Here is an 18,781-nt window from a genome sequence, read left to right as displayed (position 1 = left end):
TTCAAATGGACAGTTTAGGCCCATTCCACGTTTAGTTTGTCTGATTAACACAGATGTTCTTCCAACTGAGCGAACTCCATATGGAACTTACAACATTTACAGGAAAGGAAAATTAACTCACTTTCCATTCTATAAAACCTCAAATTTGAGGAATCACTAGACTGGAAAGCACCAAGGTATAGACAAGATAGCCAAGTTGGCAGGAGGATAATTATTTCACCAAATAAGAGATGTTACTTCCCAATGGCTCAGCAGGTAGAGAATCTGCCTGCCATGGAGGAGACATGGGTTTGATCCTTGGGTCAGAAGATCCCCTGGAGAAAGAAAGGGCAACCCAATCCAGTATTCTTGCCTGAAAAATCCCACAGACAGAGGAGCCTGGAGGGCTACAGTCCCAAGGGTCGCAAAGAGTTGGACACTATGAGTGACTAAGCAAGCAGCACTTGGAGTAAAAGCCTTTAAAAACCACCTTGATTTAAAAAAAAAAATCCACCAGCTTAAAAACAATACAATAAATAAATTTTAAAACAGCAGCTTTATTATCACATTATGGCTCTAGACTGTGTCCGAGCTCTATGCAACCATGAGCAGGACCACTGTGGCCCAGCCACCCAGGGAGCATAAAAACCCTGCTGATTGATGTTAGTTACTATAGCAAATTGGGTTAATCGGGTGAACTAAAGGTAGAGTCTTGGTGTGTTGGGATCCACTCGTTTCACGTGTGTAGTCTTACCCACTGAATTCCTTTATCAGTCCAGTGAAACGAGAGCCCATGGACAAGGCAATAACTTAAGCTGAGTTTATTCAGGCAAAGTTGAGGCCAGTGGTGGTGACAACTTAGAACATTCTGATAAATACCCTGCTGTAGTAGCAAAAGAAGTGTGGGGACCTAAAGTATCTAGGACACCTCCATCCAATTCGGTGGCTAAACTCACAGGCTCCTGCTTTCCTTCACCTCTGTAGGGAAATAATTTTCTAAAGCATTTTGGGGGCCACCCAAAGATTGCAGCGAGTTACCAAAACTTGCCATGTCAGACCTGAGTTCTACGCAAAACTAATTCCATTAAGACAGTGGAATTCCTTTGCTCAATAGGCTAACATTCCATACTGTGTTATGCCACACTTTTCCTGGAAAAAATAATTCAGCTGGGGAATGTGGCTTGACTTATATGCAAACCTATGTAGTGATATTCCATTATAACCCTTATATGTGAAGTATCATCCGGAACCCCTAAACCGGCTATTTACAAGAGAGGAACCACCAGTACCCGCTACTAATAGATTTATAGCCAAGAAGGTCTCCGATTTTCATTGTACTTCACACTCTGTTAGAAGGAATTCACACATTTTAAATTAATTCATATATTCCATGGAACAGTTTCTAAATGAGTTGGCTTATGATTCTCCTTGTCCCCTATCTCCATGCAGTTGTGGGCAAGTGCTTTAGCGACAAAATGCTTGGATTAGCATCTGGGCCCTGTTTCTCATTTGCTGTGTCCCTCTGAGAAGTAACTTCTCTGTGCCTCAGTTTCCTCATCTGTAAAATGGCAGAGCCTGGGAGTCAGAACAGATCCTACCTGCTAGCATAGCCATGAGGATTCAAAGATAAAATATATTCTCAACCATTAGAACAGCCTCCAGCACCATAGCTCATATATGATAGCTCATGTATGATAGCTCAGTTGGTAAAGAATCTGCCTGCAATGCAGAAGACCACAGTTTGATTCCTGGGTCGGGAAGATCCCCTAGAGAAGGGATAGGCTACCCACTCCAGTATTCTTGGGCTTCCCTTGTGGCTTGCTGATAAAGAATCTGCCTGCAAGGCGGGAGACCTGGGTTCGATCCCTGGGTTGGGAAGCTCCCCTGGAGAAGGGAAAGGTTACCCACTCCAGTATTCTGGCCTGCAGAATTCCAGGGACGGTATAGTCCATGGGATCACAAAGACTCAAACACAACTGAGTGACTTTCACTTTCACTTCACTAAGGTATCCTGCACACAAGAGCTTTATTCAATAAGCAGAATGGACTAGAAAATTTTGTTTTGTCTTTATGTTAACTCCTCCCCCTTCCTCAGTCTTCTCTCCCTTAGCAAAAATCAGAGTTGTACTTTTAAACACCTAACACAAACAAAGGCACAGACATTTTTACCACACCCTAAATTTTTAAAGCAAAACACCAAATGGAAAAAGATGAACAATCAGAAAGCATTCATCAAGCCAGAGATTTGCTTTCCCTCCAAAAAGACATGAAAAACTCAGGCAGCGAGTCAAGACTTAGCTGGGTCTGACATGCAATCGATTCAGAAATTCTATTTCTTGATCAAGGTGAACATGGATGTGGAGTGAGAAATAAGCCTGGCCCAGTTAACATATTCTTCTTTCAGAAGCAGAGGGAGGAGGCTTGGGGATTAACCTTTACCAAAGGCCCAGTCTGTACCCAGGATCTGAGTCCTTCCATCGACCTGTATGAACCAGTGGGAAGCAGAGCAGACAGCAGGCCCATTGAGTGCACGGAGCTGTGGGGGCCACAGGCTCCTGGACTCCTGCCTGTTCCCAGAACACCTCCCAGCCCCATCCTGACTTGGACAGGAGCTGCCTCTCCTTTCCAGGACATGTAGAGCCATCCAAAGGCCATTGTGCTGTGGGGGTCTGACACCCAGAGTCCTAAGACGCTCCTGACCCCGAGTGCAAGGCTCATAGGAAGTAAAAGCCCTCGCCTGCCCTCTCCTCTCACCCGGAGCCCCGGCACAGTCCCTCTCATTATGTGCCAGGAAAAGTGATCTGGATGGAGTCCGGTGAGCCTGCTTCCAAAATCTTGCCCTTTAAAACAGAGCCAAATGTCTTGATATTCTCCTCACTTCTTATTGAGTTCAGTGTTAGTCATTACCAGATACAGATTGTAGGAGTAGCAAGACCTAGTCAGCCTAAGAGTGGGCTTATGATGGAGTCTGAAACTAAGAAAAAGCAGCAAACTCATATTTTAAAAGGTACACCTCTAAGACAACTGTGGTCTCTTTTGGATTGGGAAATAGTCACTTGAAGAGCAGCCAGGAAGAGAAATTTGAGGGCAAATCCCAAATCTTCATAACTTACCTGGCAAGTCAGTTCTGTTGAAGATTCCCTGAGAGGCCGTGATGAATGGGTTTCCAGGCAAGTCCAGCGGCGTCCAACAACTTTCCAAGCTGTCTGCCCAAGTTAGAAAACAACTGACATAGCAAATGCTCCTGTATTTATAGACTGAAGCCTAATTCTCAGTCCATGTATGGTCATGCTCCTAAATGAGGGGCGCAGGTATCACAGAGCCCAGAATTTGAGGTCCTGGTTCAGATTTCTGGTCTACTTCACCCTATAAACTGGCAACTTCTGCAATCTCAGTTTTCTCATCAGTAAAATGGAGTGGTTACCAACACCACAAGGTAGTTGTGAGGACTAAAATCCTGGGTATAGACTGGGCTTTAGGTAAAGGTTAATCCCAAAGACCCCCTCTACTTATGAAGCCTGCTCCCAGCCCCATAGGCCACTCCCAGGTTAGCCTCTCTGTAAGAGAATAGCTCAACCAAAGATATTCTACTTTGAGATGTGACAGGTCATAAGTTGATTATTTAAAATGTTTAACTCTGATTATCAATAAAGTCATCCGTCTATGGGACCCCCAGGACCTATGGGATATTAGCAACACATTCAACTTGCTCCCCACCATCTCAGAGCACGTGGCACAAGGAGCCTTGGTTTTCCTGCCCATCATGCATTCAATCAGCACCTCGGTATTCACTTACTGCCTGCTTATCTGCCAGGCACCACACAGATACTGGGGATACAAGAATCAAGCACACAGGACCTGCCTTCCAGGGCTCCCAGCCTAGTGGGAGGGTGGGGCACCAGCACACCCCGGCCAAGGAAAGTTCTAAGGATGTGTTGGGAGGGGCCTGTGGGGCAAAAAATCCTGAAGGAGGGGATTTAGCCAGGGCCAGAGGAGGAAGGTGGCTTCCCAGCTGGCTAGGGGTAAAGAACATGCCTGCCAGTGCAGGAGACACAGGTTCAACCCCCGGGTCAGGAAGATCCCCTGGAGAAGGAAAGGGAAACCCACTCCAGTATTCTTGCCTGGAAAGTTCCATAGACAGAGGAGCCTGGCGACCTACAGTCCGTGGGGTCGCAAAGAGGCAGACAGGACTGAGCGAATGAGCACAGGAGATTAAAGCAGGAAGGTGCACCCAGCAGAGGTGCTGAAGACACAAAGGTGTGGAAGAGAGGACGAGGGAGGAGAGAGAGGACAGACGGACAGACAGACCGACAGACATGGAGGAACTACAGCGAGGCTAGGGGCTCACGGTATCTCCAGACAAGGAACCGGGGCATCACCCGAGAACTTGTTAAAAATGCAAGAACCCCAGCCCAGCCTTAACAGGCTCCCGCATGGAACAGGCTCTCTGGGAGACTTGTGTGCACAGGTTGAGTTTGAGAAGCTCTGGGTCAGGATCAGGCTACAAGTTAGGAAGTGTAAAGTTGGTGCCCTCCAGGTACGCAGGGACCTGGCTCCCGAGGGCCCTGAATGTCATGCTGGAGGTGCTGGAGCAGCGGGCTGAGCAGGGAAAGGACGCTACCAGATAAGCATTGTTAGCAGCTGACCGGGACCAGGGAAGGGAGTTGGCAAGGAGGGTGAGGGCAGACAGAAGCCAAAAGACCAGACTACCCGCAACTGCAGTGGCCCCAGAGAGACCTGAAAAGGGCTTGACCTGGAGCAAAAGCAGAGGGAGAGGGTCTGGGCCAGAAGGATAAAGTTTAAAGAAGTAAACCTGGCAGAATTTGGTGAGGGTCACGAATGGGGAAAAGGAAAAAGGAGGAATCCGAGAGATCTTAGATTGCTGGCCCAGAAAACTAGGCCAACGGCGGCTGAGAAACCATGGAGAAGGCAAGGCTTATTCTGTAGCTGTTGTCTTCAGGAACATCCTGAAGAGATGCCAGGAAGCCCCTGGTTACCCAGGTCTGCTGCTCAGCAGAGGACTCCTGGCCACCAGGAGGAAGCCAAGGGCCTGCAGTAAGAGGTGGCTGAAACCACACGACTGTCTTCCCTGAGAGAGTGGATGGACTAACGAGAGAGAAGGTGCAAGAACAGTTGAGGAAGGAAGGGAAAGACAACTACAGAGAAAGGTTCCAAGAAGTAGGAGCCACCCAGGAGCCAAGAGAGGCCTTTGGAAATGGATGGGTAAGCTCCTACAGCACTTTCAAGTGCTTAAGGATTAGAGCCCTCCATTATAGGCAATGGCTCCAACAGTGGCATCTCAGCTTTGGAACCAAGTTCAACCGCAGCATTTCCCAAACTCCTCTGTTGCTAAGAGTCACGAGGGAGGTCCTTAATAAAACACACACACCTGGGGCCTGTCCTGACTCAGAGCATGTCTCTCCAATGAAGGGGCTGCAAAGCTGGTTTTTTAACAAGCTCTACAGGTGATTCTCATCATAAGTTTGGTCCACTGTCTTGTAGCCTTGCTTCTCAAACTTTAAAATTCTCCAGAAATACCTGGGAACCTCAATAAACTGCCGGTTATGATTCGGTAGGTTTGAGTGGGCAGGAAGTCTGCATTTCTAAGCAGCTGCCAGGTGACAGCCACACTGCTGTGGTCTCAGGACCACCCTGGCAGGAACAGGGCTAGAGAGAACACCTCTCTCATTTTGCAGGCAAGGAAACAGGTTCTGAGGCGGTAAGCCGTCAATCCAAGGTGACCCAGCTCGCTGAGCGCCAGAGCAGAGAGATATGTCCTGCCTGAGGGGGGTCTCTCTGGATCGTGACTCCATCAGGCGCCCATACTCTGCCTCCAGCAAGGCTGGCAGATTGAGTGTGAGGTTAGCAAACAAATCATTAACTTCACCTGGACCCCTCCCTCCTGTCCACCTGCTTCTTCCTGCTTGCTCCCTCTCCCTGCCCGTGAGCCCACCAGGATCTCTCTGCTCCTTTCTCTTTTCCCCCAAGCCTCCCCTCTGCAACAGAAAGGCCAGATTAGGGCATGACCACAACCTCCCAACCAGGGTGGGCAGCTGGAAGATCGGGGGAGAGAGGCTTACCTAAGTGAGACCCCGCAGACCACCATATGTTGCTGCCAGAATAGCTAATTAGACTGGCTGTAGGAGAGGAGAAGGGCCCGTGAGCTTCCACATGGGAACTTAGTGGGGAAGAACTTTCCTGCATCTGTCGGGGACGCCGGAGACCAGTGGCCGGAAAGGGGGGTGATGGTGATGTCACTGCCCTGCTTAACTCTTCAGCGACTCTGAGACCCGAGCCAGGCGCCTCCTGGGCAGGAGCCAGGCACTTGGAGATGCCATCCACCCCTCAAGAACGATGTTTGAGTTTTGATTCATTCTCAGCCTTTTGAATGTCCTTTCCCCCGGGCAAGTGTTACCTCCTGACCGCTCTTTTTCTTTCGTGCAGGTGACAGCAGTGAGCACCCGCTGTTCTGTGTTGAATATTCCCCTTACTGCTCCGTCTTTGCTTTCTCCCCTGTCCCGCAGCCCAATACCAATTACTGCTGCCTCCTCCTGCCACTACTGCCACCCGCCTCCCCACCGGCGGGCCAGGACACCCCACCACCCCTCCCTCCAACCCGCTTCCCCCCCTTCCTGAGCCCCTCTCCTTCCTTCCCGGGCCCCGTGCCCGAGTCTCCAGCCACCCTGTGCTACTTCCCCATCTCCAGCCCCAGGCCCATCGAGACCCCTGTGCTGTGCCTGCCCGGCCCCCGGCCCAGTAAAATTTACCTGGTGTGGTAAGTGGCCCTCGGCAGGGCAGGGCACACAGCACAGTGGAGCCGAAGAGAAGGGGGGAGACCTCAAGCTTCCGGAGGGCAGGTGGACAAGAGGGGGGCCCACGGCTGGCCAGTGTGGTGCGTCGGGGGCACAGGAAGACCAGGCAGCTGCGGCCACTTCACTAGCCTTCTCCTAGCACTTAAAGGAGTGAGCGACCAATAAAATCCCATCCTTCCTCTTTCAGTCTCTCTCTCTCTCTCGAGACTCATTTGATTTCTTCACACCTGTGTCTGGCACAGTTTGGATTATAACTGCCAGAAACCCAGCAGGCCCCTCCGTGTCCGATCGTAGTCCTGGAGCTGGCCCTGGGAGGGGGACGTCCACGCTGGGTGTGAGAGCCGGTTCAGGACCACACCGGGGAGGGACAAATGAAAGGCCTCAGACACTGTTTATGTTTTCTTTCCTGGCTACTTATTAGGCCCTACATCTCTCCAAATCAAAAAAATCCCACCTCCTGGGTCCCTAAATAAAACACATTTATGGTCCATAATTAAGCTTTCATTAAGATCTCCTCTGGGGATGTGAGACAACACACATTTTCCAGCACACTCAGACCAGCAAACAAACACGGCCGATTATTTGTGGCTGTACAGAAGGCTGCCTGTTCCACCAGGGCAACATCGGCTCTTGTGGTTAAGCTGTAATTCTGCCCGTGATCCAAAAGAAGCAATAAAACCTTTTCAAAAGGCATCTCTCAGGCACAACCCTAGGCACTGGGCGTTAAAGTCGGGACGGGTACAGGTTCAGGAATTGGATTTCTCTCTCCACCTTTCTTTTTCCACTTTGTCTATCCAGAAATGTGTCTATCCAGAACTGTGTCTCCTTCCTGGAGAAGGAAATGGCAACCCACTCCAGTACTCCTGCCTGGAGAATCCCATGGAGGGAGGAGCCTGGTAGGCTACCGTCCATGGGATCGCAGAGTCGGACGTGACTGAGCGACTTCACTTCACTTCACACAGTGATGTGAGGAGTTAAAGGATGACCAGGTGCGTGGAATTAACATGGGCCACTAAATGGACTCGGTTCTCAGTCGTCAGGGGCCTTGGTGGGGGCGGGGGGCTGTTTTTGTAGGTCTTTTCCTTCTCTTGTGTTTCCTGCCTAGAGAAGTTTCTTCAGCACTTGTTGTAAAGTTGACTTGAAGGTGCTGAATTCTATTCACTTTTAAAGCTTTTGACTTCTCCGTCAAATCTGAATGAGCGCCTCACTGGGTAGAGTATTCTTGGTTGTAGTTTCTTCTGTTTCATTGCTTTAAATATATCATGCCATTCCCTTCTAGCTTACAGAGTTTCTGCTGAGAAATCAGCTGTTAACCTTCTGGGTTAACCCTTGTATGTTATTTATCATTGTCCCTTGTTACTTTGAGCATCTTATCATTGTCTTTAATTTTGGTCAATTTGATTAGTATGTGTTTCAGTGTGTTCCTGCTTCAGTTTATCCTGCCTGGGACTCTCTGAGTTTCCTGGACTGGATTGAAGTTCTATTTCCTTTCTCATGTTAGTGAAGTTTTCAGCTATTATATCTTCAAATATCTTCTCAGATCCCCTCTCTCTTGTCCTTCTGCTGCTGCTGCTGCTGCTGCTGCTGCTGCTAGGTCGCTTCAGTCATGTCCGACTCTGTGTGATCCCATAGACGGCAGCCCACCAGGCTCTCCTGTCCCTGGGATTCTCCAGACAAGAACACTGGAGTGGGTTGCCATTCCCTATAATGAAAATGTTGGTGTTTCTAATGTTATCCCAGAGGTCTCTTAGGCTGTCTTCATTTCATTTTTTCCTTTATTCTGTTGTGCAGTATTGACCTCCACCATTCTGTCTTTCCCTCAGTTATCCTGCTACTGATTCCTTCTAGTGTATTCTTCATCTATTTGTTTCCTTCTTAGTTCTTCCAGGTCTTTATTAAATGTTTCTTGCATCTTCTCAATATTTGACTCCATTATTTTTCCCAAGATCCCAGATCATCTTCATTATCATTATTCTGAATTCTTTTTCTGGAAGGTTGCCTGTCTCTTCTTTATTGTTTTTTCTGGGGTTTTATCTTGTTCCTTCATCTGGGACATAATCTTCTGCCTTTCCATTTCTGTGATTTTCATTCTAGAGGCTGCAGGATTATAGTTCTTCTTGCTTCTGGTAGATGAGGCTATCTAAGAGGCTTGTGCAAGCTTCCTGATATGAGGAACTGGTGATGTGTAGAACTCAGTCTTACTCTGGAGGGCAGGGCTGTGCTCAGTAAAACTTTAATCTGCTTGTCTGCTGATGGCTAAGTCTGTGTTCCCTCCCTGTTAGTTTTTTGATCTGAGGCAACCCATCCCTGGAATCTGCAGGCTATATGGGGGAGCTAATGGTGATCTCCAGGACAGCTCATGCCAAAGGGTACTTCCTATGACTGCTGCAGCCAGTGCCTTTGTCCCTGTGGTGAGCCACTGCCAATCCGTGCCTCTGCAGAAGACCCTCCAACACCAGCAGGTAGGTATGGTTCAGTCTCCTGTGGGGTCACACTGCTTCTTCTCCGAGTCTTAGTGCACACAAAATTTTGTGTGTGGCCTCCAAGAGTGGAGACTCTGCTTCCCCTGGTCCTGTGGAAGTCCTGCAATCAAATCCTGCTAAGTTTTACAGAGAGATTCCCTGAGGATTTCCTGTTAGATCCCCAGGCTGGAAAGCCTGACATGGGGCTCAGAACCTTCACAACAGTGGGAGAACTTCTGTGATACTAGTGTTCCTCAGTTTTTGGGTCGTCCACCCAGTGGGTATGGGACTTGATTTTATCATGATTGCGCCCCTCCTCGGAGAAGGCAATGGCAGCCCACTCCAGTACTCTTGCCTGGAAAATCCCGTGGATGGAAGAGCCTGGTAGGCTGCAGCCCATGGAGTCGCTAAGGGTCAGACACGACTGAGCGGCTTCGCTTTCACTTTTCACTTTCATGCATTGGAGAAGGAAATGGCAACCCACTCCAGTGTTCTTGCCTGGAGAATCCCAGGGACGGGGGAGCCTGGTGGGCTGCCGTCTATGGGGTCGCACAGAGTCGGACACGACTGAATCGACTCAGCAGCAGCAGCAGCGCCCCTCCTACCATCTCAGTGTGGCTTCTCCTTTGACTTTGGACATGGTTGATCTTTTTTTGGTGTGTTCCAGCATCTTCTGGTCAATGACTGTTCAATAGTTAGTTGTGATTTCAGTGCTTTCACAGGAGGAGGTGAGTGCACGCCCTTCTCCACTATCTTGAACTAATCTCCAGTCGTCAAGGTCTTGTATAAATATAAGATTTCTACTTTTTTTCTCCTTTGCTGGTCAAATTAAGAACTGTTCAGTCAACAATTGGTGTCCCAGCAATGTCAAGACAGACAATTGAGGCAGACACCGTCTGTGTAAACAGCTGTTTGATTTCTTGGCTACTGGAGGCATCCCTTTGTGCAGATACTAGAAGGAATGGGTTTCATGGTGCCCAAAGCAAGCCACAGTCTTCCCAAAATTCAGTGACAAACTTCAGGTTGATAGGTTGCCTGGCAACAAAACTTCTGAACACAACTTGCTCCATCCTCTGTAAGGCAAAGGCTCAGTCTTACTACCTGGAGAGGAAGTTATATTTCACCTTTTAGTGTCAGTATAATTTAGTCTTCCTAAAAATTAGTATATGTAGCATGCTATCATGGGAGAAGGCAATGGCACCCCACTCCAATATTCTTGCCTGGAAAATCCCGAGGACGGAAGAGCCTGGTAGGCTACAGTCCATGGGGTCGCTAAGAGTCGGACAAGACTGAGCGACTTCACTTTCACTTTTCACTTTCATGCATTGGTGAAGGAAACGGCAACCCACTCCAGTATTCTTGCCTCGAGAATCCCAGGGACAGAGGAGCCTAGTGTGCTGCTGTCTATGGGGTCGCACAGAGTCGAACACGACTGAAGTGACTTAGCAGCAGCAGCAGCATGCTGTCATGAAGATCATCTTAGGAAGGCCCCCATGGCCTGAGGTTTTGTTCACTTTGGATGTGAGTAAGGTGATTAGCAACTGGAATCCATGTATTGATACAAACAAACTAGGCACTTTGTGTGCTGCTAGCCTGTCCAGCTCTTTGTGATCCCACGGACTGTAGCCTGCCAGACTCCTCTGTCTATGGAATTTTCCAGGCAAGAATACTGGAGTGGGTAGCCAGTCCCGTCTCCAGGGATCTTCCCAGCCTACAGATTGAACCCAGATCTCCTGTACTGCAGGCAGCTTAGGACACTTCATTTGTAAATGCAGGTGCAAATGGAAAATAAGGAGTATTTCATAAGACTTTGCTTTCCATAGAACCTAAAGGGTATCACAGGGAAGAAGTCAGTGGTGCAGCCAAGTTAGATTATAATCTTTAGGCCAAAATGTCTTACTCATCTTTGTAAGCCCTTGGATTATTACACAGAAAAGGCATTTGCTGAACAAATTACAATAAAAAGAGTTGCTATTTGTCTTTTGAATTTTGTAATAGGATTAAAGAAGAGAGTCAGCAAGAATTACACAGGAATAAAGGGTGCTGAATAAGTTATTCTCAACCTATAAAGCCTGCATAATAATACATTTCTGGTCAAATTTGGTTCTCTCAGGGGAGTGACTTCAGATTTCCAATTATTATTGGTGGTATTATTATCACTGTTTATGGCAGAAGCAGCAGTTACCATTTTTAGCAGCTAATAAGCACCAGACACTGAGTTAGACCATTTACCTACATTATTGCTAAACTTCACAATAACTCAACAGGATGCAAATATTCCCATTTTACAGTTGCAGATACTGAGGTACAAACTGCCCAAAGTCAGAGGAATCTGGCTTCACTACCAGCAGTATTTTCTTCACTGCCAGACCTGGTCAAACAATCTCTAGTTTTTTCAGTTTTATTACTTTAGTTTGCTGGGAACTCAATTAGAGGAGACGTGGTTATGGAAATCATTCTGGAAATCACTTAAGAGAGCCAATGCTTTGAAGTAAGTACTTTTCTGAACAAAACAGACTAATCTGTTATATTAAGTTATCTTGGGTGTTCAGCACAAGGGAAAAAATGGTTCTACTTTTAGAATTCCCCATAGTTTTCAGCTGAATGCATCTTCTCAAGCCCTATAAACCATACTAAGTGATTATTACTTGTCCTGCAAGAGAGTTTGAGAAAACACACAGGCTGGCTAAGACAGGGTCCTCATCCTTAAGGAGCTTACAGTCTAGTTGGAGAGAAAAGACACAATTCTGAGGCAATCTTGGAATATTTAAATAATAAAGGTCCTAAGGACCCTGAAAGTTCTGGCCAAAGCAGACCTCCAGTGACCTGTTGGTTGGAGCAAGCTAGTGCAGGCTGGAGGAAAAAGGCCCTCTGGGAGACAGGGGGCATAGGGGTGTGGATGGGGTGGGGGAGCAGGAGGGCTGCTGCCTGGGGTGTGAAGGAAATCTGAATATTCGGCTGGAAATCAAAGTAAAATCCTCATAAAAAGGACCTTTGAGCCAGGTCCTGAATACCCACTGGACTTGGCCTGTGCCCCAAGCCTGCCCCTTCCCTGGTCGTCCTCCTGTTTCCTCTTCAATAAAGAATGATCCTGCTGCTTCCCCGCCCAGCCACACCCATCTGTCAGGTGCTAGGCAGGGGGCAGTTGATGACTTCTGAGAGCTGCAGAGGAATAAGGCCTCAAGTGACGGGGAGAAGCCTATGGGCCAGAGGAACGCAGCTTCTGGGGTAGGGGGGCAGGATCCCCTACTGTTAAGCCCTCCATCCCTCTCTAACCCTCCTCTCTCCCAACTCAGTCAGTGAGATCCTGTCTAATCATCATCCTACACTCTCCAAAGAATGTATTCTCATTTTCTGGAGAATTCTCTTTCTGGTCATGCCCACAATCTCTCTGGGCTCCACCGACGTGCCCTAAGCTGGAACCCACACCACCGGCAGCTCCCCCTTCTAGCAAGTTCCCCCGACGAGGGCCTGTCAGGGAAAGTAAGCTGTAGCTAATCATTGTTTTAAACCAGGCTTCACGGGCAGCCAAGGAGAACTTCCATTCCTTTCCTCAATCTGATTTAAAAAGATCCACATAACCACAACTTACACTGTGGGACATAAATCCAGTTGTCTTCATGCGCCAAGGAAGGCTGTGCTCTCGCATACAACTCAGAGACCCTTCCCAGCTTTACCCACCCTCCCCCTTGGCTGCTGGCTATTTGTGAAAGTTCTGAACTGTCCAAGAGGAGATGAGCCAGGCAAATTCTCCTGGAAGCATTTCATCTAGAAATTCACAATCTTTAACTGCCTGTGAACTTGAGAACTTGTAGAGATGCGTGGAAAACAACAAAACCCTTTCCCCAAGCTCACATGCCCTGAGAATACATGTGAAGAGGAAACTTGAGATTATTCATACCAATTAGCAACCTAATTCAAAATGTGACTTTAAAAATATATATTACCGGGAACTCAATTAGAATTGGCACTTCAGTTACTGTCTTCCAGGGAATGTATCAACCCCACCCAGTGGTGGGTAACACACAGGCAAAAAGAAAAAAAAAAAAAAAGGTCCCCAGATGCTTGGAATCTTTCTGGAAGACCATATTAGTTGCTAATAAACAACCTGGAGATACGAATATGTAGTTTCAGAACAGACTGTGATTCAAGTTTAGATGAGGACATGGGGAGCCGGGCTTTGTGTGTCCCAAAGGTAAAGGCTCTTGAAGGTTTTAACAGCAAGCCCATCCCAATATCTATGAACTGGAAGCTAGAAACTTCTTAGCAAAAGGAAGGACCCCCTTCAGACTCCGCATGGCAGGTGTCAGGGGGTGCTCATGAATGGTGATCACAGCCTTGTGAAGTAGGTATTATTATTCCCATGTCACAGGTGGGGAAAACAGGCTCCCGGAAGTGATCTGTCCAAGCCCACATGGTTACAAGGTTATAGAACCAGGTTTCAAATCCAGCTTCTCCCTCGCCTCCGGTTTTTTTTTTTTTTTAATTCCCTTAACCACCTTCCCCACCACAGGCCCTCTGAGCAGTCTTTCTATGAAGATGTTTTCCTATAAAAAAAATTATTGAAAAGATTTTGCACTTTTCAGCAGCCCAGGCACCTCAGATTTTATCAAGGAAGAAGAGGCCAAACCTGGGGAGACTGACAGTCAGCCCAGAGACGCGGAGTCCACGATTGTCTGGGGACAGCAGCAGACAGAAACTGCAGCAGCCTGGGAGGGTACCTGCCCTCAGGGGAACAGGTAAGGATGCTCATACATCTCTGACCTCGGAGACTGATTTGCGCTGTTACAGGGTGAATTCCGTGTGCTTTTTATGTGAAGGGAGTGTACCTTACAATGAAATACTTAAAAGGTTTTAAAAACAAACTATTGGATCCAGTTTCCTTCTCTGAGGGAGGCTGGCAGGCAAAGGCAGGGTGGGGAGAGTTTTCATTTTCTCTGCCGTTACTCCATAAGCGAGACCATGTAAGGTTTTGAGTGGATGCCCACCGTGAGGCTTCTGGAGAGGGTATTTTGGTGGTGGGGGGTAGGTATTGGGGGTAAGTAGGGGAGGGTAGAGAAGCAGTTTCCAGCTCTGAGGATGTCTCACGCCACCGCAGTTCCCCACCCACCTCCCAGGAGGGGAGGATAGAGGTCTGTGGATGGCAGACAACTCACCTCCCCCAGAGATTTTTTCCCTTCTGGTCCAAGGTGTCAAGATCTTACCATCTAAGAAATAACACAGAGGTGGATATAGGCTTTATTTCACAGCACTGGTTTGGCCGACACCTCCTCTTTTGGTCCTGAGCATTCATCCCAAGGCCCGAGCCACGCTGCTCTGCTAACCTCGCTGTCCTCTCCTGCGGTGGCAAAGGAAAGGAGGAATAGGTCCTAAGGAGCCCCCTTGGGAGTCAAGGAAAGGGATACTTGACAGCTCACCTTGCCAGCCGAGCACCTGTTTCGTCCTCTTGGGGGAGACACTGAGCATCACATTTCCTCACCACCCACTGAACGCAGGAGACTTTACTTAAAAGTATGATATGTACTGTGGTGGACACAAGTAAATATAGAACATGTACTCGGATGGCTTGAAGTTAGCGGCGATTAGAGCACATGTGACTCTGTAACAACTCAAAGTCCACGGGCCCCCAGTGATCTAATGCCTCCTGGCAGGAAGGGCAGACCTCACTTCTAATTCCAGCCCTCCTTCCTTCCCCAGTGCAGCCTGGGGTGGTCAAGAAGCCAGTCTGGGTTACAGTGCCCATGTTTTAAAATAAGGATAATGAAAGCTACCTCATCGCTTTGCTAGAATAACAAAAGGAAGTGCTGTTCTCGGCAGCACTTGAATACAGCGGACACTCAACTACCGCTAGTTTCTCCTGCCATCTCCCCCACAGTTCTCAGTGAACTCTAGACTGCTGTTTGGAAGGTGGGGTTCCCCATGCATCAAACATTCCTTGACCCACGAGGCTCATCTAATCCTCCACGTGTGCCCAGAAGATATCTTCCATTACGCTGAGATTCACTGAGAATTTGTCCTGATCTTCTATTATACCCCTGACTCCTTATCTTGCCTCTGGTCCTTTTTTTTTCCCCCCCAACATTCCAAAGTAGTTTGCAAAAAAAAAATGAATAAATACAATAAAGCAGTTTGCATAAGTTGGAGTAGGAGCCAGATGTTTGAATTGTGTCAGCAAGAGATCCAAAGCAAACGTGACAGAGAGCTAATATATTGCAAGCACTCACAAATCAATAAGCAAAACATGAATACCTAATCGGAAAACTGGGGAAGAGGCACTGCAGACAATTTCACAGAAGAAATAATACAGGTGGTTAATAAAGTCTGGGGAGGCAGGCAAAAAGTTCAAGCTCACTCAGTAGTAAATGTAAATTTACAAGAGAGAAATTTGGCCTACCAAATCGGCTAAGAATAAAGCTCAACGACGTCTCTGGTGGTTCAGTGGTGAAAAATTCACCTGCCAATGCAGAAGACATGGGTGCGATCCCTGATCCAGGAGGATCCCACAGGCTGCGGAGCTACTAAGCCAGTGTGCCACAATTGCTGAAGCCTGTGCCCCCGAGAGCACGTGCTCTGCAACAAGCGAAGCCCACAGGCTGCCCACTAGAGAGCAGCCCCTGCTCACCCCAACTAGACAAAAGCCCACATAGCCAAATATAAAAAAACAAATATGATAAACAAAATTATATAAAAAATAATGCTCAATACTGATAGTGAAACTACTGACTAACATTTCCCAGGTACAGATACTCAGGTGCTATGCCAAGCCCGCAGCATACGTTCCCAGTAACCACCACAGTTAGGAGAGATGCTTTCATATCCTACCTGGTGGCCCACAGGTTGGAATTTGGCAACCTGTGTCCTCGTCTTTAGAGCCTGCGATTCCACTCCTATGGATCTATTCTAAGAAAATAAGACCTGCAATCTAGGAGGTATGAGCGAGGATGTCTATCATGGTGTGATTTGTGGCAGCAAAAATCTGGAAACAATCTATATACCCAACAACAGGGGAAGGGTTTGTATAATGTACCCTTAGAGTAGAATCATTATCATATTCTTAAAGAATAATTAATGGCAGGAGATAGTGCTCACAATAAAAATGTTTAGGGAAAGAAAGCAGGACATAAAATTGTATATACCCAAATACCCAATTTTGTTTTTAAAAATAGTATTTCTAGATAAGCAAGCCCTGGGTTGTAAATTCAAATGTCTTCAGGGAACAGGTGGGTAGGGCAGGAGAAGTACCTAACAACGGCTCGGATGCTTGCAGTCAGCCAGACACACTCCACCTGAAGGCAAGTAACTTAGGGTTCACAGACAACTGCAAAATAAAAGTAGCCTGGGGTCTTGAGTTTGCAACCCACCTCTGAATTCCAGAACAGCAGCGATGTTCCTCGGAGAAGGCAATGGCACCCCACTCCAGTACTCTTGCCTGGAAAATCCCATGGATGGAGGATCCTGGTAGGCTGCAGTCCATGGGGTCGTCAAGAGTCCGGCACGACTGAGCGACTTCGCTTTCACTTTTCACTTTCATGCACTGGAGAAGGAAATGGCAACCCACTCCAGTGTTCTTGGCCTGGAGAATCCCAGAGACAGTGGGCCCCTATCTATGTGGTCGCACAGAGTTGGACACGACTAAAGCGACTTAGCAGCAGCAGCGATGTTCCTCTGAGTTTCAGATACTTGGTAATTTTTACTTCTTCTTCATCCTCTTGTGTGTCTCCCAAGGTTTCTATCAACTACTTTTATTAACCAGAGGAAAACAGTTAAAAGTTTATGGCTGTCAAAACAGATGAAACTGTTGGTCAAGCACATGTAGAAGTCTAGAACAAAGCCACAGCCTTCGGGCAGAGAGGTGCTTTTTCTGGTTTCATCTCGTTGCTCCTACAACATTCAGTCGCACCTAGTTGGGCTCCTGGAAACAGCAGGCATTCCGCTCACAGCTGGAGCCCACGCAGGGCCTCAGAGAGGACTCGGCAGCATCTGCAAGGCCTGATCTGCAAAGACTGCATCCCTGGACACATGCAGTCTAGGGGTCATCCCAGGCCTGGAGCTATGAAATCTGCTCCCTATTTGATAGACACAAGAAAAAGGGTTAAACTAGCATAAACATAGAATAGCACAGTCTGCCACCTTTAGGGGAAACACACACAGGGACTGAATTTTTAAAGAGGAAGGCAGCTGGGGTGGTGAGGAAGGGTGGAGACGCACTCCCTGGCGTTTCTGGAATCTGCACGCGCTGCAGGGCAGCACTTACCCTGTGACTCCTCCTGCCCCAGAGGCTGGTGTCAATGGCTTCCGTGAAATAAGCTGTGGCTCCTGCTGTTTCCAGTTTCTGGGTTTCAGAAGCCACTCAAACTGATTCTTGTTATCTAGCTAGCTAGCTAGCTGATAGCCTGTTGGGGGTGGGGGTGGGGGGGTCTCCTGGGGCCTGAACTAAACAGACTCAGGGCACAGGAGCAGCTCTGTGTGTTCACAACCAGAAGATTCAGGTCTCAGCACCTGCTAGCTAATCTCTGAGGCCCTTGTGCTCAGTCACTTCAGTCCATGTCTGTGACTCTTTGCTACCCCATGGACTGTAGCCCGCCAGGCTCCTTTGTCCATGGGATTTTCCAGGCAAGAATACTGGAGTGGGTTGCCATTTCCTTCTCCAGTCACATTCAAAATGAAAAGTAACCAACTGAAGACTATACTTCTGAATCCTCCAAACTACCTTTTTCTTCAAAGAAAAAAATATATATACACACAAAAAGACATATATATGGACTTGCCTGGAGGGACAGTGGAAGAACCCACTTGCCAACGCAGAGGACACAGGTTCGATTCCTGGCCCAGAAAGACTCCATATGGCACTGAGCAACTAAGCCCGTGCGCCCTAGAGCCTGTGCTCTGCAACAAGAGAAGCCACCACAGTGAGAAGCCCACGCACCGCAATTAGAGCGCAGCCCCTGCTTGACACGTCTAGAGAAGGCTCACATGCAGCAGTGAAGACCCAGTGCAGCCAAAAATAAATAAAAACGGCAGTGTGTACATGTAATATATATATATATACTTATACATACACACATATGGTGGCATAGTGGTAAAGAATCTGCCTGCTGATGCAGGAGACACAAGAGATGTGAGTTCGATCCCTGGGTTGGGAAGATCCCGTGGAGGAGGAAATGGCAACCCGCTCCAATATTCTTGCCTAGGAAATCCCATGGACAGAGGAGCCTGGTGGGCTACAGTCCAGGGGTCATGAGGAGTCAGACTCGACTGAACATGAGCACGACAACAGATATATATATCAAGAGAATTCAGATCACTGCATCGAAGCATTTGTTCTTTCTTTAAAAAACCATCAGCCCAGCCTGGGTGGAAACACAGCGCCACTCCTTTGTTTCCACAGCCACATACCCAGAGCATCCTAGAATCACTGCTTCGTCTCTTACTGGGGTTTATAAAACCCAGGAGGAGCCTGATAAGAAAGCTTAACTGATTTCCAGAAGAGCCAATGAGTAAAGATTCTCACTGCGTCCCTGAGTGTCC

General features: G+C 47.8%; 1 protein-coding gene across 1 annotated transcript in view; it reads left to right on the top strand.

Annotated features, from left to right (window-relative positions):
* The window catches only part of MARCHF10 (membrane associated ring-CH-type finger 10), an 89,751-nt gene that overhangs the window by 43,339 nt on the left and 27,631 nt on the right, over positions 1 to 18,781 (top strand). Inside the window, exon 4 of the mRNA XM_052658761.1 lies at positions 13,840 to 13,992. Within this exon, the coding sequence (XP_052514721.1) occupies positions 13,840 to 13,992 (153 nt within the window). The remainder of the gene's footprint in view (positions 1 to 13,839; positions 13,993 to 18,781) is intronic.

Source organism: Budorcas taxicolor, chromosome 19 (genome assembly GCF_023091745.1).
Source record: "Budorcas taxicolor isolate Tak-1 chromosome 19, Takin1.1, whole genome shotgun sequence".
Lineage (NCBI taxonomy): Eukaryota > Metazoa > Chordata > Mammalia > Artiodactyla > Bovidae > Budorcas > Budorcas taxicolor.
The sequence above is the reverse complement of the archived record's forward strand: the minus strand, read 5'-3'. Positions and strand labels throughout refer to the sequence as shown.